Here is a 25,453-nt window from a genome sequence, read left to right as displayed (position 1 = left end):
TTTCTTAGGTAAGCACAAATTCCAATGGAAAAGTGGAGCCAAGGTTGATGGTAGATGTCGCACAGGAAAGGATGTTCTCTCAGCCTGGTAGTGTAAGATGACAGGGGAAGGCAAAAGACGTGAGAGCAGCCATGTTAACCACTCCTCTCTCTTTCAATCAATTACCTTATAAGCTAATGAGATGTCCAAACCTTTTCATGAATGCCCCCTTTTGTTATTCTACATGGGATGAATACTCCCAAGCTCACCACCTACCTCTCCCTCAGACCCATGTTTTGAAAGGCTTGTCTAAAAATATATACTATTATTATACTGTGTGTCTACTGTCAGTGATAAATGATTTGTATTAGTATCCTAAAATCCTAAATACATCTCAGATAACAATGCTTTCACCCCAATACTGATTTGGAAGAACTCCAACTGGGGACCACTGATCCTTGTCAAGTTAGAAAGAATTGTGATTCTGAGGTTTGCTTATAATTTGATTGCTTAAAATTTCCCAGTAAAGAATAAATTTCCCAGTAAAGTGATAATATATCTTGGATTTGCTTTAAATTATCCAACAGAAGGAAGAAAGTTGTAAAATAAGACTGACATGAATTGATAAATGTCAAAGCTGGGTGATAGGTACACATGGATTCCTTTTACTACTCTACCTTGTTATGTTTTTAAATTTTTCTACAATAAGAAGTTAACAATCAAGAGAGCACAGGAAAGTTAAATAAATGGTTCCCAGGCTACAAAATCCTATTTAAGCCAGTATGCTAATACCTTGTATCTGTATAGGGCTTTTTAGTTTAAAAAACACTTCCTACTTCATGAATATTCTGATACACACGTGTGTTACTTTATTTTAAAGGGGAGAAACCAAGGCTCTGAAGTTAAATGATGCACATAAGAGTATATGATTTAGCAGCAAGCATAATAAGCCCCCCTTATCTTACACAGTTCTTGTGAGGTTCACAAACGAGACAAGGTGGGGTACAGCATCCAGCAGAGTACTGAGCACAAAGCAGTCACTCAAATGATAACCATTACCATGGCAACATGCAAGGTATGAACATCCTGCCTGGAGCCAAGGGCTTATGAAAGAGAGCCTTAGGATATGAGGTTCATAAAGCAGCTTAGCTTTATGGGGAAAGGTCTGGAGGAAGGACAAAGATGTAGACTTCACAGTGGGCAAGAGAATCAGTGGATATCTGGGTGGCTGCAGGAATGACTGACTTAATTATGTGTTAAGAAATGTAACCTGGCAAACCGGGCATGGTGGCTCACGCCTGTAATCCCGGCACTTTGGGTGGTCAAGGCAGGCAGATGGATCACTTGAGGCCAGGAGTTCAAGATCAGCCTGGCCAATGTGGCAAAACCCCCCGTCTGTACTAAAAATACAAAAATTACCCAGGTGTGGTGGCACACATCTGTAATCTCAGCTACTGCAAGGCTGAGGCACAAGAATCGCTTGAACACGGGAGGCAGAGGAGTGAGCCAAGATTATGCCACTGCACTCTAGCCTAGGAAACACAGTGAGACTCTGTCTCAGAAAAAAAAAAAAAAAAAAAAAAGAGAGAGAAAGATAGATAAAAGAAATGTAACCCAGCAGTAGTATAAGGAAATACAGTAAAAAGACTAAAAGGAGAAAGAGCTACTGAAGTCAAGTGGACTTAGAATGAGAAAAGATCTGGGTGAAACATTGGAGGTAGCATATGGGGAAGGACAAAAGCTCTATTAACTCTTCATAAAATACTGCTTTCAGGAATAACAGAAGCCAGAATCGAAGCTGTTTATGGTTAAGAGCTTGGGTAATAAGAAGAGAGCTAGTATCACTGATGAAGCAGTGAGAAAGGAGAAGCACTTAAAGAACAGAGGAATTGAATTTTAGATGTACTGAATTTGAGGTAAAGGCTCATTCCCCTATGGAAATCTTCCAGCAATAAAGCAGAGACACAGGATGAAGCACAAGAGATGAAGAACCGGGATTCATCCACAGAGAGCTAACAACTAAGACCATGCAAAAAAGAAATCCAAGAGAACTACCCCAACAACTAAATCCCGTCCTCTCTACCGACTATGAGTGCTGAGAAGCACGTAGTAACAAATACCTGATGAACTGAGAAAGAAATGTTAATAAAATGAGCTATTAAAGGACACAAAAAGAGTGACCAGAAAGATAAAAAAGATACGGAAGACAAAAGAATCACAGAAACAAGGAGAGGAGAATGGTAAGGAGAAGCTAATCAATGTTAAATGAATGCAGAATGAGTTCAGGAGAACGAAGGCTGAGAAACTGTCCTCAATGCTAGGACTGTTCCATGCTGACCAGAATCAAAACGGACTAAATACTGAGAGTCAAGTAAGCATATTAGCCGCACTTGAGCCCTACATAAGCTATGGCCTCCCTGACATGATTCTATTCCTTTTTTCATTTGACTAACTCTTCATGTACATTTGCTGCCTTCCAGTGAAACATTCCTAAGTTTTCTCCTCTTGAATTTATAAAATATTGTACTAAAAATCTGAATACTGCTAAATGTAATTAGGGAAGACAGGGAGGAGCCAAGGGCAGGGTTAGTTCATGTGAACTGGAGCTGAACCCTTTTTCCTTTAGTCAAAACAACATTAAATACATAAACAAATAAAATGCCAAATCAACTTACTTAGGATAAAAAGAAAATAAAGCAAATAACACAGTGAGTAACTTAAAAAATGAACTCAGATTAACTTACTACTGCATATAATATTGATGAGCATACATCTGTTGCCACCACAGCATCTGCAGTGGGCTAAATGCTGGATACACTGGGAATCCAGGTGGAGCAGCTTGCCCAGGAAATTGGTTGTCTACATTTCTGCAAGAAATAAATAATGAGCTTTTTTAATGCTCTAGCAGCTAAAAGTATTATGCTAAATTTTCATTTCTGAACCCCAAGTCAACCACTGACAGAATATATTTAAATCTCACTGAAAAGAAAAATACTTATTTTCAACAATTCTTCAAATAAGACAATATGTCTTACATAAGTTGACCCAGGGCCCAACTATATAGAATAACTAACATTTCAGTCCAGTTTTAAAAGGAAAACAAACAGAAACACCACAAAATGTACATCCAATCTAAACATTTGTTATCTTCTCATTTCATTACATGAAGCCAAAAATACCTTCATTTTAAGTACATTTTCCTTAAGAAACAAAGCCCTAAAATAAATTTCATGACAAAATATTTTGGGGAATGGTGAAACAGACAAATGATATTTTATATTAGTAATAAAATGTTATTAAAATATAGTAGCTATGAGCTGTAAAATAAAAAAGAACATTACAAAAACCTGTAAAATATTCTGTAAAGAGACAAGATTAGTAGAACATGTTCACATATACATTCTTAAAGTAGGTTAAAATTTTATTTCTTTTTTTTTTTTTTTTTTTTGAGACAGAATCTCGCTCTTTCGCCCAGGCTGGAGTGCAGTGGCGTGATCTCGGCTCACTGAAACCTCTGCCTCCTGGATTCAAGCAATTCTCCTGCCTCAGTCTCCCAAGTAGCTAGGACTACAGGCATGCGCCATGCGCCACCACACCCAGCTAATTTTTTTTTTGTATTTTTAGTAGAGACAGGGTTTCACTGTGTTGGCCAGGCTGGTCTCGAACTCCTGACCTCAGGTGATCTGCCCACCTTGGACTCACAGGGTGGTAGGATTACAGACATGAGCCACTGAGCCTGGCCAAATTCTATTAATTCAGTAAAACTTGTGGAAGGTCACATTTAACTTCTCTATATTTCAGTTTCCTCACTTCTAAAATGGATCTAATAACAGAATCTTCCTCACAGGATTCTTACCTTGTATTCATGAAACGTTAGCTAGTTTTATTTTTACTCTCCCCCATTCCAACACCGAACATGATGCCAAAGTGTATAATGTGAGACTTGTAGAAAATCACATATATCAAGACAACTACGGAGATAAACAGGTAAGTAAATGCAGAATTCTTTGTGAATTTGCTAACTCTTCTTCACATTACTTGATTTTTATCTTTAGCTGATACTAGTTTGGTCTATCCAGAGTGAGACAAGAATAAATTCATTAGCTATAATTTTATATTCTAAAGACTGTTTACACATACAATTGGTAATAATTGATTATAGAAACCTAACTTAGAAGAGCTTGGGGAGCTAAGCCTTATCAACAGGCGATACTTAAGGAAACCTGGTGCTAGGTAAGGCATCACCTTCCCCATATATTACCTGAACTTTCCTTATTCTTGATGGAGCAGTGGCAGCCACATAGGGTCCCATCCTCAAAAGACCCTTCAATCTCCTAATATTTTATATATATTTCCTTCATATAGGGTCCTATATAAGGGGGAAGAAACTTCAGCTTTCTTGGACACAGGACAACAGACGACACATCACCTCCCCACCTCAAAAAAAGCAAATCTCAACCCAGCTATTCCTTTAAAAAGATGTCAGTTAGTGATCTACTCTGAAGAGAAAGCCATACCACTGAGGCAGAGAAGTATTATAAAAACATTTGTTTTGTACAACTCAGCATTTACACCAAGGAGCTGATACATCTCTGAGCAAATCTATAAAACTATCTAAATCAAGTATTACAGCAATATGCTGTATCTAGGTGTATATTTTAAATTTTATTAGTATTTCCCATTACGAAAAAACCCATCCCCTTGAAAGTAAATCTCCACCAATCTCTATCATTAGTAAGAATGTCAAACAAGTCTGTTACTTCAACTGTAAAATGGGAAGACCAGACTTTGTCACTGTTTTTAAAGCTCAAGGGAGAAAAAGAAGCCACTAACCATTACTTTTTAAAAAAGTTATAGCTTCCCATGTCACCCTCCTGCATGCTGCCCAAAACATATGGAGAATATAAGGTGATTATTAAAAATATGTTGCCAAAATAAATAAATAACCTCCCCAAAGTATTCTTCCCTTTTTTCCTAATAAGTTAGAAAATTACTGGACGATGTAATTGCCAAATACATCCCAGGCCCAAGATGACATACTATAATTTTCAGTTGTGTTCATTACCCTCAGACAAGATGGTATGCGTTTGGTATTCTCCAGAAACAAGGAATAAAGGATCTGATGCTAAATTCTAAAGTTATTAATAAAATATATAGGAATAGATACAATGAAACACATTACTTAAGAATTTAATATATTTTAGAGGATGCATCATTAAACAACAAGTTAAAGAGAATTGTTATTTAATGCTAGGAAAAAAGATTACCAAATCTGTGGGGGAAAGGAGTTTAAAAGCTTCATCTCATTCTGTATATTCAAATAACAGAGCTGAAATAAAGTAGTAAGAGTTAAACCACAGATAGCCTAGAAGAAATTAGAATTATTTACCAACCCTTTGGAGGAAGGACTTTCCTAACTTAAGTAACAGAAGAAAGCAGAAAAAAAAATCAACATATTTGACAACAAAATTTAAAGAGAAATGGCTAAGAAATGTTGCAATAAATTGTAGTTAATATCTTTTCTATATAAAGAACTGATAGAAACAGAATAATCATTAGGATATCAACTACTAATTAAAGCAAAGATAGCTTTTTTAAGTTTGTTTGCCAAGGTAGAAAAGATTAAATAAAAATATCCATTATTGGCAAGACGTACAGGTAAAACCTCTTTGATTGCTAGTGGCAGTATAAATTGGAATAAGCCGTTAAAACACAATTACAAAATTAAAGACCTTTAAAAATGTTTTGCTCTATGGAAAAAAATTCTAGCTCATGGATAAGAAGAATCAATATCATTAAAATGGCCATACTATCCAAAGCAATCTGTAGATTCAATGCAATGCCTATGAAACTACCAATGACATTTTTCACAGAACTGGAAAAAAATATTTTAAAATCCATATGGAAGCAAAAAAGAGCCTGAATAGCCAAGGCAATCCCAGGCAAAAGGAACAAAGATGGAGGCATCATGTTACCTGACTTCAAACTACTGCAGGTCTACAGTAACCAAACCAGCACAGTACTGGTACAAAAACAGACACACAGACCAATGGAACAAAATAGCCCAGAAATAAGGCTGCACACCTACAACTGTCTGATCTTTAATAAAGCTGCCAAAAACAAGCAATGGGAAAACTATTCAATAAATGGTGCTAGGATAATTGGCTAGTCATATGCAGAGGACTGAAACTGGACCCACCTTCCTTATTCCTTACATCATAGACAAAAATCAACTCAAGATGGTTTAAAGACTTACATGTAAAACTCAAAACTATAAAAATCCTGCAAGAAACCTAGGCAATACCATTCTGGACACAGGAATGGGCAAAGATTTCATGACAAAGATGCCAAAAGCAATTGCAACAAAAGCAAAAATTCACAAGTGGGATCTAATTAAACTTAAGAGCTTGTGCACAACAAAAGAAACTATCACCAGAGTAAACAAACACCCTACAGAATGGAAGAAAATATTTGCAAACTATACATCAGACAAAGGTCTAATATCTAGCATCTATAAAGAACTTAAACAATTTTAAAAGAAAAACATTTAAAAAGTGGGCAAAGGACATGAACACACACTTTTCAAAAGAAGATATACATGCGGCCAACAAGCAAATGAAAAAAAGCTCAACATCACTGATCATTACAGAAATGCAAATCAAAACCATAATGAGATACCATACCACACCAGTCAGAATAGCTACTATTAAAAAGTTAAAAAATAACAGATGCTGGCAAGGTTGCAGAGAAAAGTGAACACTTCTACACTGTCGGTGGGAGTGTAAATTAGTTCAACCATTGTGGAAAGCAGAGTGGTGATTCCTCAAAAAGCTAAAAACAAAACTACCATCTGACCCAGCAATTCCATTACTGGGTATATACCCAAAGAAATATAAATCATTCTATCATAAAGACATATGCATGTGAATGTTCATGCAGCACTATTCACAATAGCAAAGACACAGAATCAACTTAAATGCTCATCAATGACAGATTGGATAAAGAAAAAGTACATATACACCATGGAACACTATACAGTCATAAAAGAAAATGAGGTCATGTCTTTTGCGGGAACATGGATGGAGCTGGAGGCCATTATCCTTAGGAAACTAACGCATGAACAGAAAACCAAATACCGCATGTTCTCACTTATTAGTGGGAGCTAAATGATGAGAACACATGGACACAAACAGGAGAACAAAAGACACTTCGGCCTACTTGAGAGTGGAGGGTGGGAGGAGAGAGTATCAGAAAAAATAACTACTGGGTACTAGGCTTAGTACCTGGGTGACCAAATAATCTGTAAAACAAACCTCCATGACACAAGTTTACCTTTGTAACAAACCTGAACATGTACCCATGAACCCAAAAGTTTTTCAAAAAGCTTTGCTCTTATGCCCAACTGCCCAAGTAATTCTGCTTTTGAAAATTAGCTTATAGAAATATGAAATACGGAAAAAAACTTCACATCTCTGCCCTTTAATAAAACCTTTATACATACTCCCACTTCCAGCCCACTGTCCTCTAATAATAGAGAGAAACTGGAGACAGGGACAATAGTTCATTAATTTTTTAAAAATAGAGAATGTTATCATAGCACTTATCGCCACGTTGAAACTGCCTTTTTAACTGCACATCTATGTAGGCATTCACTCTCTGACCTATCTACTTTGGCCCATTCCTACTTTAAGACACAAATCTATCCTAAATACAGCAAAGCCAAAATATAACAAAAACATGAAGCGATGTTTCCACAAAACTATTCATCAAACACTATTTAAAATAGCAAAGATTGCAAATAACTCAAATATTTGTCAATATGAGGTTGGATGTCACAGTTTACGCACTGAATGAATTAGTATGCAGCTATAAAAAGGAATGAAGATCTCTCTCTACTCCTATGGAGTGACTTCTTAGATATTTACGTGAAATTTTGTTGAAAAACAATGTTAAGAAGAATATGTATAATAACATTTGTATAAGAATGAGGATATATGTGTGTATACGTATATATGTGTGTACACACACACACACTAACACACACACACTTTCATGAATTTTCCACAAAGAAACCAATGGAAAGAAAAAACATAATAAAAATAAAATAATAAATTATTATGGAAAGGAAGAGGAGTGAAGAAAATGAAAATAAGCCTCTGTGAATGTATCTTGTTTGACACTGGAACATTAATAATGTTTTATGTAATTAAAAAAAACTAAACTAAAAAGAAAAAATACAAAGCTGTTAAAAAAAAAACTAAACAAGTTTCAAGTTTAATAGTATAACCATACAGAGAATTATTCTACTGACTTCAAAACAGTATTTTAACCATCCCTAGTAGGGTAAATACTAAATACAAAAAGAACAATAGAAGTTTTAAACCACATTCAGTGATCTTACAAAAGTGGAAATACAATAGTGGAAATAAAACTATTTGAAAAACATAAGCATATATACATACAGATAAAGCAAATAAGTAATTATGCTAATTCATTAGGGACTAGGATGTTTTAGCATAGAAGATATATTAATACACATACCAAGATGATTTGTGAAAACTCTTTAACTTTTAACCTAAATTTGAAATATCGGTATGAACTCATGATTTTTTTTCCTTTTTTCTAAAACACACATAGCACCACCCACCCAGGGGATAATTCCTTTAAAAAAAAAAAAAAAAAAAAAAAAAGATGAACCTTAATTGAATTTAATCAGGCCCTCAATCTAACTACCAGTTTACAGGCAATATAGGATAAAGAAAAATGCTAAATGACATCATGAGAACTTAGTCAGCTATATTTAGACCACTGTGGGAAATAACACAGAACAACTACAGAAAGAGTATGAAAAAAGAAAAGAAAGGAAAAGGGAATTAGATTAGAAAAGCTTTAAGAAACATCAACCTGCCAGGCGCGGTGGCTCATGCCTGTAATCCCAGAACTTTGGGAGCCTGAGGCAGGTGGATCGCTTGAGGTCAGGAGTTCGAGACCAGCCTGGCCAACATGGTGAAACCCCATCTCTACTAAAAATACAAAAATTAGCCAGTGTGGAGACGTGCGCCTGTAGTCCCAGCTACTCAGGAGGCTGACACGGGAGAATCGCTTGAACCCAGGAGGCAGAGGTTCCAGTGAGCCAAGATCGCACCACTGCACTCTAGCATGGGGGAAACAGTGAGGCTCTGTCTCAACAAAAAAAAGGAAACATCAACCAAATGCACTATGTCAGTCTCTTCAAATACTGATTCAATCAAAATAACTATAAAAAGACATCTGAGACACTCAGGGAAAACTGAACACAAAGTGAATACTAGATGATATTGAAGATTTTTAAATTTTGTTGAGATTTCTAATGGTATTGTGATTAAGATTTTTTAGAGCCCATGGCTACCATATCTATTACAAATACACACTGTTTACAGATAAAATTATAAGGTCTAGGTTTTGTTTTAAACTCCAGCCCAAGGATAAAAAAGGAAACAGAAGGGGAACTGATGAACAATGGTAGTTTGTTGATTGTTGAAGTTAGGTATTAGGTACACTGGGGTTCATTACAATATCTTCTGTACTTTGTGAATGTTTAAAAAGTATAATAAAGTCTTTAAAATAAAAAAGCAGTATATAAAAATACTGACTGTTTAACCTAAATATCCATCAGCAGGGACTGGTTCATTAAATTATAGTAATCTGTATAATAGAATGCTGTGCAATTAATAAAGAATGAGACAGCTGGGCTTCCCTGTAGTCACAGCTACTCGGGAGGCTGAGGCAGGAGGAATGCTTGAGTTCAGGAGTTCAGGGAAGTCTGGGCGATATAGTGAGATCCCATCTCTAACAAAATAAAAATAAAAACTAAAAAATATATATTATATAAACAAAGAATGGGACAGCTCTTGTGTATTAATGTGGTGCAGTTGTTATTATATTTAGTGAAAAAACAAGATATAGGCTAGTGTGTACAGTAAGTCCTCACTTCCATTGTCAATAGGTTCTTGGAAACTGTGACTTTAAACAAAATGATGTATAACAGGTCCTGGAATAATGTCATTTTTTTATAACATTAATGAAACAAAAAAGTTGGTTTTGTTAATATTGTTTCACTTAAAGTTGCAGTTTCCAAGACCCTATCATGATTTTAAGTAAGGACTTACTGTATAGAAAGTATGCCATTATGTGTTAAAATAAACACACATGTACACATGCACGCACATACACACATATTTGTGTAAGCACATTTTATCTCTAGAATAATCCAGGGGAAACAGCTAATTAATAATGGTTGCCTCTAAGGAGGGCAAGTGGTATAAGACATAGAAATGAAACTCTTACATACTTTTGTTTTGTTTTGAACATGGTACCACTCACATGTATTACCTCTTAGAAAATAATTTTAAAAATAAATTGCCTGTTTTATCTACTGTCTCTCTGACCAGTCTCTGTGTTCCTAAGAATAGGGAATGGGCTTTATCCATTATTACTGTATCTCTAGCATCTAGCACAATAAATATGTATTGAACAACTTCATATGAGCACTAAGAAAATATTGAAAATAAAATACTGATTATAAGCAACTATTTAATCTAGTAATTTGTAAATTCCACTTAATTATTCAACATTAAATGAAAACATGTAAGGGTATCAACACAGTAAAAATTTCAACTATATTAAATAAAAACATTTACAAAGTAAAGGATAATGAGCTGGGCACAGTGGTTCAAGCCCATAATCCTAGCTACTTGGGAGGCTGAGATGGGACGATTGCTTGAAGCCAGGAGTTTGAGACCAGCCTAAGCAACATAACGAGATCCTATCTCTAAAAAAAAAAATTTCAATTAGCTGGGCATGATGGCACATGTCTGAAGTCCCAGCTACTCAGGAAGCTGAGGTGGGAGGATCACTTGAGCCCAGAAGTTCAAGGCTGCAGTGAGCTATGATGGCACCACCACACTCCAGCCTTGGCAACAGAGCGAGACCCCATCTATTTAAAAGAAAGAAAGAAAGGATACTGGAAGAAAATACAAAATGTTAAATTAATTGTCTTCTTTTTTTGGCAAAAAGCGAAATAAAATAGCAGAAACATGAGGAAAATGTAACTATTTGGAATGTGTAATATGCCTGTCCTCATAGAAAATGTCATATTCTTTATGCAAGGAAAACTGAGTAAGATAATAACCTGGTTTCTCCCTCTGCCCCCAGGAAAGTCACGATGAGGAAACAGCTGAAATAAACAAGCTGGAGGAAATCACAGCTGGTGGCAGAAGTTCTGACAGCTTTTTTTTTCTTTTCAGATAGGCTATACTAGTTATCACTGTAGGATAATAACTAAACACAGAAAAACAGGAGCAAGGCAAATTCACTCAAACACATAAAATTACTGGAGTACCTCAGAAATTATGAAAAAAAAAAACAAGAAATAGAAAGACCGTCATTCACAATTACACACTTGAAAGCTATACCAAAAGACAATCATCGTGAGTTTTACTTTTTTTTTTTTTTTACCTAGATTCACATATTTTTAATATTTTCTCCATTTTTGTGGCCACTTAATAGCTTGTACGCTGTCACTCGCTTGTGTTCTTTTTTTTTTTTAATTATTATTATACTTTAAGTTTTAGGGTACATGTGCACAATGTGCAGGTTACATATGTATACATGTGCCATGCTGGTGTGCTGCACCCATTAACTCATCATTTAGCATTAGGTATATCTCCTAATGCTATCCCTCCCCGCTACCCCCACCCCACAACAGTCCCCAGAGTATGATGTTCCCCTTCCTGTGTCCATGTGTTCTCACTGTTCAATTCCCATCTATGAGTGAGAACATGCAGTGTTTGGTTTTTTGTCCTTGTGATAGTTTACTGAGAATGATGATTTCCAATTTCATCCATATCCCTACAAAGGACATGAACTCATCATTTTTTATGGCTGCATAGTATTCCATGGTGTATATATGCCACATTTTCTTAATCCAGTCTATCACTGTTGGACATGTGGGTTGGTTCCAAGTCTTTGCTATTGTGAATAGTGCTGCAATAAACATACGTGTGCATGTGTCTTTATAGCAGCATGATTTATAGTCCTTTGGGTATATACCCAGTAATGGGATGGCTGGGTCAAATGGTATTTCTAGTTCTAGATCCCTGAGGAATCGCCACACTGACTTCCACAATGGTTGAACTAGTTTACAGTCCCACCAACAGTGTAAAAGTGTTCCTATTTCTCCACATCCTCTCCAGCACCTGTTGTTTCCTGACTTTTTAATGACTGCCATTCTAACTGGTGTGAGATGGCATCTCATTGTGGTTTTGATTTGCATTTCTCTGATGGCCAGTGATGATGAGCATTTTTTCATGTGTCTTTTGGCTGCATAAATGTCTTCTCTTGAGAAGTGTCTGTTCATATCCTTTGCCCATTTTTTGATGGGGTTGTTTGTTTCTTTCTTCTAAATTTGTTGGAATTCATTGTAGATTCTGGATATTAGCCCTTTGTCAGATGAGTAGGTTGCGAAAATTTTCTCCCATTCTGTAGGTTGCCTGTTCACTCTGATGGTAGTTTCTTTTGCTGTGCAGAAGCTCTTTAGTTTAATTAGATCCCATTTGTCAATTCTGGCTTTTGTTGCCATTGCTTTTGGTGTTTTAGACATGAAGTCCTTGCCCATGCCTATGTCCTGAATGGTAATGCCTAGGTTTTCTTCTAGGGTTTTTATGGTTTTAGGTCTAACGTTTAAGTCTTTAATCCATCTTGAATTAATTTTTGTATAAGGTGTAAGGAAGGGATCCAGTTTCAGCTTTCTACATATTGCTAGCCAGTTTTCCCAGCACCATTTATTAAATAGGGAATCCTTTCCCCACTGCTTGTTTTTCTCAGGTTTGTCAAAGATCAGATAGTTGTAGATATACGGCGTTATTTCTGAGGGCTCTGTTCTGTTCCATTGATCTATATCTCTGTTTTGGTACCAGTACCACGCTGTTTTGGTTACTGTAGCCTTGTAGTATAGTTTGAAGTCAGGTAGCGTGATGCCTCCAGCTTTGTTCTTTTGGCTTAGGAATGACTTGGCAATGCGGGCTCTTTTTTGGTTCCATATGAACTTTAAAGTAGTTTTTTCCAATTCTGTGAAGAAAGTCATTGGTAGCTTGATGGGGATGGCATTGAATCTATAAATTACCTTGGGCAGTACGGCCATTTTCACGATATTGATTCTTCCTACCCATGAGCATGGAATGTTCTTCCATTTGTTTGTATCCTCTTTTATTTCATTGAGCAGTGGTTTGTAGTTCTCCTTGAAAAGGTCCTTCACGTCCCTTGTAGGTTGGATTCCTAAGTATTTTATTCTCTTTGAAGCAATTGTGAATGGGAGTTCACTCATGATTTGGCTCTCTGTTTGTCTCTTATTGGTGTATAAGAACGCTTGTGATTTCTGCACATTGATTTTGTATCCTGAGACTTTGCTGAAGTTGCTTATCAGCTTAAGGAGATTTTGGGCTGCGACAATGGGGTTTTCTAGATATACAATCATGTCATCTGCAAACAGGGACAATTTGACTTCCTCTTTTCCTAATTGAATACCCTTTATTTCCTTCTCCTGCCTAATTGCCTCGTAGGTTTTAAAAAGTTAAAATTTTAAAAAGTTATAATTACAGAGAAGAGATTAAAGGAACTGGAAACTTCAGGAACAAACTTTCACAAGAAACTTGTTAAATTAGCCTTGCTTCCCCCACCACTTCAGACAAGCAAGCTAGCAGCAACCTCATGGAATCCCCACTGTGTCCCCAGAAGCCTCCTTTTCAAGACTCTGCAATTGCTTTATTTTCCCTATTAATCTCCTTAAAGACAGCTCAAATGTTATCACCTCTGAAGCCCTTCCCACTCCTCCAAGCAGAGATAGTCCCGCCCTCCTCCAGGCTCCCTCAGCATTTTTTTCGAGGCCATGACAGCCCATCAACAGATGGTAATTCATTTGCCTATCTGACCTACTTCCAGTGAGAAAGTACAGAATTAATTTTCCTCTCCTGAGTGCCTAGTACACAGCAGATTCTAAAGTAAACATTTACTGAATGAAGTCACAGGGTCTTCATGCAAATAGATTTGCCCACACAGTCACCAATACTTAAAATCTGACTGGTAGATCTGACCAGAAAAAAGTTTTGAATTGTGGTTGGAGGTGGGACACCGCCGTTACGAACAAAGTCAAAATACGAATGATAACCTAGGAAAAAATAGTGAAACAAATGATAGACAAAATAGTCACTTCGGCAATGCTGTTAAGAATATAGGCCTCCAAGTTAAAAATGGATTTGAATTCTAGTTCTGCTATTGTGAACTTAGGCAAACTGCATAACGTTTAAGTCTCATCCTCCTCATCCGTAAGTGGCAGATAACAGTGCTGAGACCAGCGTTTGTATAAAATGTAGTGAAGTAAGGCACATATAGGTGCTTAATACAATGCCTAACTTCTGCTAATGCTCAATAAGTATTAGTTATTAATATCCTTTTGGATAGAGTGTGGTAAATGAATTTTTAAAGATACCACCACACCAACAAATCAGCAACTCACAAAACATAAAGAATGCCTCTTTATCATGTCTCAAATTAAAACAAGGACATTCCAACTTATCACTTTAGCAAGTACATATCTGTACAAGTAAAGAGACTCAGGATCTTCAACATTACCGAGAAAGTAAACTGGTACAACTTTACTGCAATTTTACAAGTCTTTAAGGGCCTCAAAAAGTCTTAAGAACACTTTGACTCAGGAATTCCCCTTCTCACAATTTATCCTAAAATGATAACTGCTAATATGTAAGCACACATATTTAAGAATGCTGATTATGGTAATATTTCATGGGAAAAAAACTGACCCAAATATTTATGGTAAAAGATCGCCCCAATTCTTCAGTCTTCTATAACAGGATTATACACACGTAACTATCTGCCCCGCAGTGGCAAATCTGGTTTATGCTGGCTCACCTGGCTCATAACAGTAGACTGCTGAGCCATGATGGGAGTATTTACACCAGAGAAATCAGCAAATGCTACAAATCTAGGGCTTTATTTCCCTCATCCCCCAAAGCTTGCTGTTAAGCATTTACCAGCACAGCACCGGGTGTAATTTTGCAATACTTCCCCCTCTCAATGCTGCTGAGCTGTTGAGAGTGGCCATGTGATTGCTTTGGACAATGTAGTATTAGTAAATGTGACAGGTAGAAGACTTCAAGTGTGCTCAGTCATTAGCTTGCCCTCTTGTCTTCCTGTCATTTGCCATGAGAAGAATGTGTGCCATGAAATTACTGATCTACAGAGAATGAGAAACTTGAAACAGACCTGAACTCAATCTACAACCCAAGGAAGAGCTGTACCAGTGACTAAAAGATCTGTGAACAAGAAAAATAAAATGTATTGTAAGCCACTGAGATTTTGAGGTTAGCATGCAGCAAAACTAATACGTTCTCCATCAATATATGTGTGAACAAATTAGTAAATCTACATAAAGAAAAATCATACAGACTTTAAATGCTGTGGATTTATGGCCAGGCACGGTGGCTCATGCCTGTAATCCCAGCACTTTGGGAGGCCGAGGTGGGCGGATCACGAGGTCAGGAGATCGAGACCATCCTGGCTAATGTGGTGAAACCCCGCCTCTACTAAAAATACAAAAAATTAGCCAGGCGTGGTGGCGGGCACCTGTAGTCCCAGCTACTCGGGAGGCTGAGGCAGGAGAATGGCATGAACCCGGGAGGCGGAGCTTGCAGTGAGCTGAGATCGTGCCACTGCACTTTAGCCTGGGCAACAGAGTGAGACTCCATCTCTGAAAAAAAAAAAAAAAAAAGTTGTGGATTTATATTTGACCTGGAAATATGTCCAAGCTATATTACGTTTTTTTTTAAGTTTACAAAACAAAATAAACAGTATGATGTTTCTATTTTAAAAGCATACATAGAAAAGTGTTTAGAAGGATAGTTACTAAAACATTAGTAATGGTTATCAACAAAAAGTGTCAAACGGTGTAAAATACTTGAAGAGATTTATTCGGAGCCAAATACGAGTGACCGATGGTCTGTGACACAGCCCTCAGGAGATCCTGAGAACATGTGCCCAAGGTGGTCAGGGGATACCCTAGTTTTATACATTTTAGGGAGACATGAGACATCAAATACATGTGAAATATATATTGGTTTGGTCCAGAAAAGCAGGATAACTCAAAGCAGGGGCTTCCAGTTTATAGGCAGATTTTTAAAAAATATTATTGGCAATTGGGTGAAAGAATTATTATCAGTAGAAAGGAATGTCTGAGTTATGATAAGGGGTTGTAGAGACCAAAGTTTTATCATATAGATAAAGCCAGGTAGCAGTCTTCAGAGAGAATAGATTGCAAATATTTCTTATCAGACTTAAGGTCTGTGTTGATGTTAAATGCTGGTCGGCTTTTCCTGAATTCCAAAAGAGAAGAGGGTATAATGAGGGATGTCCCACCCTCCCTTCCCATCATGGCCTGAACCAGTTTTTCACGTTCACTCTGGAGTGCCCGGGCTAAAAGGAGAGGTCCACTCAGATGGTTGGGGGACTTGAGAATTTTATTTTTGGTTTATATGGTTATTTCTGAGTGCTGGGCTACAAGAAATTTTTACTTTTAAAAAATCAGACTATAGGGATTCTAAGACAGGCTTCATGATGGCTAACTAGAGGCATCTGATACTCACCTCCTCCACAAAAAAGAACAAAAATACTGAGTAGATGATCACACTTCCAGTAGATCACCTAAGGGAGAAAGCTGGAATTCAATAGAGAAGTGACAGGAAACACCTAAGGCAAAGAAGGAGAGGGAAACAAGGCAGCCTGCTGCACTGGATGGGCTGGGAGCCTGGAAAGGCTCCCCAGTGCAGGGAAAGGTTAAGTGGGGACCCCCAGCAGTCTACATTCCCACTGCAGACTCCTGTAATCCTAGCCACAACAGAGACCCTTAATGCACACGGGCCCCGAGACTAACAGGAGAACACGCGAAGGCACTGCTCAAGAGGAGTTCACAATGGGTCCCACATACCTCCTAATTCCTAAGTAGCTACAGCAAGGCATCATTTTCACAGTCCAATCCCCAGCGGGCTGCATCCTGCCCTGGGGCCCAAGAACCCCTGTATCTCACATCCCTGGAGCCTCACTGAGATCCCCTGTGCATTCCCAGGTGGTGCTGCTAACTGATGTAATTGGGCCAAAGTGCAAGACATTGTCAGCAACCCCACACCTGTGAATGGTGCTACTGAGCATTTACAAGCACCCTGAGGACAGGCTACCAGCTTGCAGCTGCCATCTGAGACCAAAGTGTACCCCCCCACCAATTTACGACTGTTGTCAATGACAGCAACCCAGCCCTCCCAGTAACAGGCTGCAGTGCATCTCCCGAGCACTGTACTGGAAGTGTGGGGATCACGCCATCCTTGCCTACCAGAACCAGCAGCTGCACAAACCACCAGGGAGCCTGAGATCAAGCCAGCCTGGCCCAGTTCCACCCACCTCCAGTGACTAAGCATGCCATCCAGGGGCCTGTGGATTGCACCATCCACAACTGTTGGCACCTGAGTACTCCTCCCAGAGGCCTGAGGACCCAAACTGCCACTACTACCACAGCAGACACCCATGTGCATGCACTACCTGTGGGCTTGGGAACTGGTCCACCCAACCCATTGCATTCATCGCCAACACCACCACAGACTGCTTGGGAGCCAGAGGTTTGTCCCACTACTACTACTGCCATAATCCATGGCATATCCACTGCCTAGGGGCCTGATGACATGCCAAACTGCCCAGCCCACCACTGTCACTGATGGCATCCAAACAAGCTGGCTGGAGGCACCCCAAGAATTGGCCCACCTGGACCATCTCACACTGGTGCCAGCGTATGCCACACTGGGGCCTAAGGACAGGCACACTCAGCCTACCACTGCCATCGCTGGGACCTAAAGATGGGCTCAACTGACACCCCTGTCCCCAGCAAAACTTCACCACAGCCTCCACTAAAAACCACACCCTAAGACACTGAGAAAATCAGACACTACTGACACTATTCCTGACAAAATTCATACAGAGACTACACTATGGTATACATACAGAATCAAAGCCAAAGTGGCCTACCCGAACAACACCATAGACATATCTTTAGGAAAAAGTACCCTCCCTACAAAAGCAAATTCAAAAAACTGAAGAAGGACTGTTATACCACATGCACAGATATCAACATAAGGATAGAAGAAACATGAAAAAGCAAGGAAATATGACACTTCCAAAAGGACGCAATTCTCCAGCAGTGGATTCCAGTGAAAAAAAAAAATTGTGAAATCCAGAAAACGAATTCAAAATAATGATATTAAAGAAGCAAGAGAATTCAGATAAACAATATAAAAAAATCTGAAAAACAATTCAGGATACAAATGAGAAATTTACCAAAGACACAGATATCATTAAAAAGTACCTGAGGAGAGTGAAAATCACCTGGTGACCACTCACAGGCCTAGAGATAAAAACTTCTTATCTGAGCAATTTAGAAGGGAGCAAAGACTACCTGGTGACCATCAAACAGGTCATCCAGAGGCAAAACTCCTTATCTGGGGAATTTAGAGGTAATCAAACCTCCCTAGTATCTAAAGTCAGCATATGATTCCAGGCCTCTTTCAATTTTTATAGGTAACTAAAATTTCTATACATTTCTGGAATGCCATGCTGAAACTAATTTTACAACCCTAAGCTACTGTCTTAAAGCCTATAAATGCTCCTAAGGAAAATCCACCACGGTGCGCTCAGTCCTCTCACTGAGGCACCCCACTGCACTGTTTTGCAGCATTCTTTCTTTCTAATAAAGTTTCCTTTTCCAAACCTGTACTGTTGTCAGTAAATTACTTTTACCAACCCGCAAGTTGACCACTTCCTGGTGCCAGGGCTCTGACACCTCGCCCAACAATCCTCAAATAGATACAATTCAAAAAGGTCTTCTCCACAACACATTATAGTCAAACTGTCAAAGGCAAAGAGAGAATTCTAAAAACAGCAAGAGAAAAGCATCCAGTCACTTAATGCTTAGAACCCCCAGCAGACTATCAGCAGATTTCTCAGCAGAAACCTTACAGGCCAGGAGAGAATAGGCGGATATATTTGAAGTGAAGAAAGAAAGAGAGAAAAAGAAAGGAAAAAAGGAAAGAAAGGCAAGTAGGAAAGAAAGGAAGGAAAGGAAGAAAAGGAAGGAGAGGGAAGGAGAAAGGGAGGAAGGAAGAGGGAGGGAGGGGAAAGGAAGGGAGAGAAGGGAGAGAAGGAAGGAAAGGAAGGAACCTCTCTGCCAAGGATACTATACCCAGCAAAGTTATCCTTCATAAATGAAGGAGAAATAAAGTCTTTCCCAGACAAGCAAAAGCTGAAGGAACCCATCACCACTAGGCCGGCCCTCCAAGAAATAATTAAGGGAGCCCTATACCTGGAAGGAAACACATCAAAATATAAAACCCACTGGTACAGCAAATACACAAATAAAAAAGAAAGAATTTATGTGTCACCACTATAGAAAACCACCAACCACAATGAAAAACAATATGAGAGAAACAAAGGAACAAATGCTATACAAAAACCAGAAATCAATTACTAAAATGACAGGAATAAGCCCTGTCATATCAATAATAATCCTGAATATAAATGAATTAAACTTACCACTTAAAAGATACAGAGGGGCTGAAAGAATTTTTTTAAATGATCCAACCATATGCTGCCTACAAGAAATTCATCTCAACTGTAAAGGCACAGACTGAAAGTAAGGGATGGAAAAAAGATATTCCAAGCGAACAAAAATCAAAAGCAAACAAGAACATCTATCTTTATAACAGATAAAACAGACTTTAATTTAAAAACAGTAACAACAAATAAGGTCATTATATAATGATAAAGGGATCAATTCAACAAAAAGATAAAACAATTCTAAACATACATGAACCCAACAACAGACCACTTAGCTCTATCAAGAAAACATGATCAGACCTAGAAGGAGGGACAGAATCCAATACAACAAGTGCTAGGGACATCAACACCCAAATCTCAGCATTATACAGATCATCTAGACAGAAAATTAACAAAGGAACACTGGATTCAAACTGCACTTTAGACCAAATAGGCATAACAGACATTTACAGAACATTTCATCCAACAGATACAGAATACACACTCTTCTCATCAGCCCATGGACCATTCTCCAGAATAGACTGTATGTTAGGCCACAAAACAAGTCTCAAAAAATTTTTAAAAACCAAAATCATATCAAGTATCTTTTATGACCACAACAGAATAACACTAGAAATCAGTAACAAGAGAAACTTTGGAAACTGTACAAAATACATGGAAATTAAACAACATGCTCCTAAATGACCATTGGGCCAAGGAAGAAATTAAGGAGGAGATAAAAAATGTTTGTGGTGTGTAGTGGCATATGCCTGTAATCCCAGCTACTCAGGAGGCTGAAGCAGAAGGACTGTTTCAGCCCAGGAGTTCTGCAGTGAGCTAGGATCACACACCACACTCCAGCCTGGTCAACAGAGTGAGACTGTCTCTAAAACAACAACAAAAAGTTCTCAAAACAAATGAAAGTCAAAAAACAATATACCAAAACCTATGAAATACAACAAAAGTGGTGCTAAGAGAGATGTTTATAGCAATAAATAATCACATCAAAAAAGTAGAAAGATTTCAAATAAACAATCCAACAATACACCTCCAAGAACTAGAAAAGCAAGAACCACCTAACCCAAAATTAGTAGAGGGAAAGAAATAATAAACATCAGGATAGACTGAAAAAAATACAATACAAAAGATCAACAAAATAAAAACTTGGCTTTTTGAAAAGATAAAATCAATAAACCACTATCTAGGTAACAAAGAAAAAAAAAGACCCATATAAATAAAGTCAGATATGAAAAAGGAAACCTTACAACTGATACCACAGAAATATAAGAGAAATCATCAAGCTATTATGAACAACTACACACTAATACATCAGAAAACCAAGCTATTATGAACAACTACACACTAATACATTAGAAAACCTGGAGAAAATGGATAAATTCTTAGACACACATAGCCTGCCAAGATTGAATCAGGAAGAAACAGAAAACCTGAACAGACCAATAATGAGTAATGAGATTGAATCAGTAATAATAAAAAAAAAAAATCTCCCAACAAAGAAAAGTCCAGGATTGGATGGCTTCACTGCCAAATTTGACAAAAACTTTTTTTTAAGACAGAGTCATGCTCTGTTGCCCAGGCTGGAGTGCAGTGGCGCAATCTTGTCTGACTGCAACCTCCACCTCCTGGGTCCAAGTGATTCTCATGCTTCAGCTACCTGAACAGCTGGGATTACAGGCATACACCACTACACCCAACTAATTTTTGTAGATTTTATTTATTTATTTATTTGAGATAGAGTCTCACTCTGTTGCCCAGGCTGAAGTGCAGTGGCACAATCTCAGCTCACTGCAACCTCCACCTCCTGGGTTCAAGCAATTCTCCCACCTCAGCCTCCCGAGTAGCGGGGATTATAGGCATGCATCACGACGCCCAGCTAATTTTTGCATTAGTAGAGACAGGGTTTCACAATTTTTAGTAGAGGCGGAATTTCACCATTATGGCCAGGCTGGTCTCAAAACTTCTGGCCTCAAGCGATCCACCCACCTCAGCCTCCCAATGTGCTGGGATTACACGCATGAGCCACTGTGCCCAGCCTTGACCAATCTTATAAAGAATTAACACCAATTCTCCTCAAACTACTCCAAAACACTGAAGAGGAGGAATTCTACAAGGCATTAACCTGATACTAAAACCAGAGAAGGACACAAAAAAAACAACAAAAAACTACAGGTCAACGACGAACACAGACACAAAAATCCTCAACAAAATACAGCAAACCAAATCCAACAGCACATCAAAAAGAGAATACATCATCATCAAATGGGATTTATCCCAGGGATGCAAGAATGATTCAATAGATGCAAATCAATAAACATGATACATCACATCAACAGAATGAAGGACAAAAACCATATGATCATCTCAACATCCCTTCATAATAAAAGCTCTCAACAAACTAGGCATCAACGGAACATATCTCAACATAAAAAAGACCATATATAACAAACCCACAGCTAACATCATACTGAATAAGTAAATCTGAAAGCCTTTCCTCTAAGAGCTGGAAAAAGACAAGGATCCCCACTTTCACCAGTCTTTTTCCACACAGTAGTGGTAGTCCTAGCCAAAGCCATCAGGCAAGAGAAAGTAAGAAAAGGCAGCCAAATTGGAAAAGAGGAAGTCAAACCATCCCTCTTTGTAGATAAAGACTCCACCAATAAACTCTTAGATTTGAAAGTTACAGGATACAAAATCAAAATAAAAAAATCAGTAACATTTCTACACAACAAAAACAAACTAGCTAAGAAAGAAATCGAGCCAAGTGTGGTGGCTCACGCCTGTAATCCCAGCACTTTGGAAGGCCGAGGCGGGCAGATCACCTGAGGTCAGGAGTTTGAGACCAGCCTGGCCATAATGGTGAAACTCCGCCTCTACTAAAAATACAAAAAATTAGCCGGGCATCATGGCAGACAACTGTAATCCCAGTTACTCGGGAGGCTGAGGCAGGAGAATCGCTTGAACCAGAGAGGCAGAGGTTGCAGTGAGCTGAGATTGTGCCACTGCACTCCAGACTGGGTAATAAGAGCGAAACTTCATTTCAAAAAAATATAAATAAATCAATCAATCAATCAAGAAGACAATCCCACTTACAACAGCTACAAAAAAAAAACAATAAAATACTTAGGAATAAATTTAACCAAGTAGGTTAAAGACCTCTATAAGGAAAACTATAAAACACTAATGAAAGAAATGGAAGAGGATATAAACAAATGGAAAGACACCCTATGCTCATGAATCAGAAGAGCTCATATCATTAAAATTACCATATTACCCAAAGCAATCTATAAATTCAATGAGAATACCAATGTCATTTTTTACAGAATTAGAAAAAAAATCCTAAAATTCATATAGAACAAAAAAAGAGCCTGAACAGTGAGAGTAATCCTGAACAAAAGAACAAAGCTAGAGGCATCACACTATTTGACTTGAAAATATATTACAAGGCTATAGTAACCAAAATAGCATGGTATTGGTATAAAAACAGATACAGAAGACCAATGGAACATAACAGAGAAGCCAGAAATAAATCCATGTAGTTACAACTAACTGATTTTCCTTTTTTCTTTTTTCTAAATGTTTCTCAAAAAGCCAACTGATTTTCAACAAAGGTGTCAAGAACATACACTGGGGAAAGAACACCCTCCCTTCGATAAATGATGCTGGAAAAATTGGCTAGCCATATGCAGCAGAATAAAACTGAACCCCTTTCTCTCACCGTATAAAAAAATCAACTCAAGACAGATTAAAGACTTAAACTTAAGACCTGAAATATAAAACTACTAAAAGAAAACAGGGGAAACACTTCAGGATATAGGTCTCATCAAAGATTTTATGGCTAAGACATCTAGAACACAGACAACAAAAACAAAAATAGACAAATGAGACTATATTAAACTAAAAAGCATAGCAAATGAAGCAATCAACAGAGTGAAGAGGCAACTGCTGAACGGGAGAAAATACCTGCAAACTATTCAGCTGACAAGGAACTAATATGTAGAATATACAAAGAACTCATACAACTCTTCTTACAGTTAATAAAACAAATAATCCCATTAAAAAGTAGGCAAAGGACATGAATAGCTATTTCTCAAGGAAGACATACAATGGCAAACAGGTATATGAAAAAAATGCTCAACATGACTCAGTAGGGAAATGCAAATCAAAACCACAATGAGATTTAATTTTACCCCTGTTAGAATGGCTATTATTAAAAAGACAAAAAAACAATAGATACTGGCTAGGATGGGGAGAAAAGGGACCTCTTATACACTGTTGGTGGGAATGTAAATTAGTACAGCCACTATGGAAAACAACATGGAGATTTCTCAAAACACTAAACACAGTTTGGGTGTGGAAGCTCATACGTGTAATTCCAGTACTTTGGGAGGCCGAGGTGGGAGAATCGCTTGAGCCCAGGAGTATGATCATGCTGCTGCACTCCAGCCTGGGCAACAGAGCAAAACCTTCTCTCAAAAATAAAAAAAAAAAAACACAGCCGGGCGCGGTGGCTCATGCCTGTAATCCCAGCACTTTGGGAGGCCAAGGTGGGCGGATCACGAGGTCAGGAGATCGAGACCATCCTGGCTAACACTGTGAAACCCCGTCTCTACTAAAAAATACAAACAAAAAAAATTAGCCAGGTGCTGTGGCGGGCGCCTGTAGTCCCAGCTACTCGAGAGGCTGAGGCAGGAGGAGAATGGCAGGAACCTGAGAGGTGGAGCCTGCAGTGAGCCGAGATCGCACCACTGCACTCCAGCCTGGGAGACACAGCGAGACTCCGTCTCAAAAAAAAAAGAAAAAACCATTACACATAAAACTACCCTATGATCCAGCAATCCCACTACTAGCTGGCTATTTATTCAAACAAAAAGTATGTCAAAGATACCTGCACTCCCATGTTTACTGCAGCACTGTTCAGAATAGCAAAGATGGAATCAATCTATGTGTTCATTAATGGGCAAATAAGAAAATGTGCTATATATAGACAATAGAATACCATTTCACCATAAAAGAGAACGAAATCCTGTCATTTGCAGCAACACAAATGGCACTGGAGGTCATTATGTTATGTGAAATAAGCCAGGCCAGAAAAACAAATATTTCATATTCTCATTCATATATGGAAGCTAAGGAGGTAGAGAGTAGATTGATAGACACAAGGGGCTAGGAAGGATGCTGGGAGTGGTGGGGGTGAGGTGATAAAGGGAAGATGAAAAGTTGGTTAACGGGTATAAATACAGTAGAGTAGGCTGACTATAGTTAGCAACAATGTTGTAAATTTCAAAACAGCTAGAAGGGCAGACTTGAAATCTTACCAACACATAGAAATGATAAATACTCTAGGTGATGGATACCGTAAATACTGACTCGATCATTACACATTCTATGTATGTGTAATGATCATCACATGAACTCCATAAATATGTGCAAATAACAATTTTAAAAATAAATTCTAACAAAACAGACAATATAGATGGATACAATAAGTAGCTTTTCAGATGCGTTATAAAACAAGGCTGTTAATATTTCAGCAGGAAAAACTGAATGTACAAAACTGGGTGTTTTATAAACCAGCCAGTAATTGTTAGAGTAAATAAACAGCACAACAGACTGAGTCCAAAAACAGTCAAGACTTACAAATGGAACTTTGTAAATGAACAGTCAGTGTTGTAGGTAATGTATTGCTTTGTCCTTCTCATGTTTTCTCAGGAGCTAGGTAGGCAAATAATCAACTACATTAGGATTTCCCAAAGTGAGGTTCCCAGGGTAT

At 38.0% G+C, this 25,453-nt stretch overlaps 1 protein-coding gene across 3 annotated transcripts in view; it reads right to left on the bottom strand.

The window, feature by feature from the left end:
- The window catches only part of HERPUD2 (HERPUD family member 2), a 64,961-nt gene that overhangs the window by 2,938 nt on the left and 36,570 nt on the right, over positions 1-25,453 (bottom strand). For all 3 annotated transcript variants that reach the window (XM_054496664.2, XM_054496665.2, XM_054496667.2), the window contains one exon: positions 2,724-2,846. In XM_054496664.2, coding sequence (XP_054352639.1) covers positions 2,724-2,846 — 123 coding nt within the window. The remainder of the gene's footprint in view (positions 1-2,723; positions 2,847-25,453) is intronic.

This window comes from Pongo pygmaeus, chromosome 6 (genome assembly GCF_028885625.2).
Source record: "Pongo pygmaeus isolate AG05252 chromosome 6, NHGRI_mPonPyg2-v2.0_pri, whole genome shotgun sequence".
Lineage (NCBI taxonomy): Eukaryota > Metazoa > Chordata > Mammalia > Primates > Hominidae > Pongo > Pongo pygmaeus.
The sequence above is the reverse complement of the archived record's forward strand: the minus strand, read 5'-3'. Positions and strand labels throughout refer to the sequence as shown.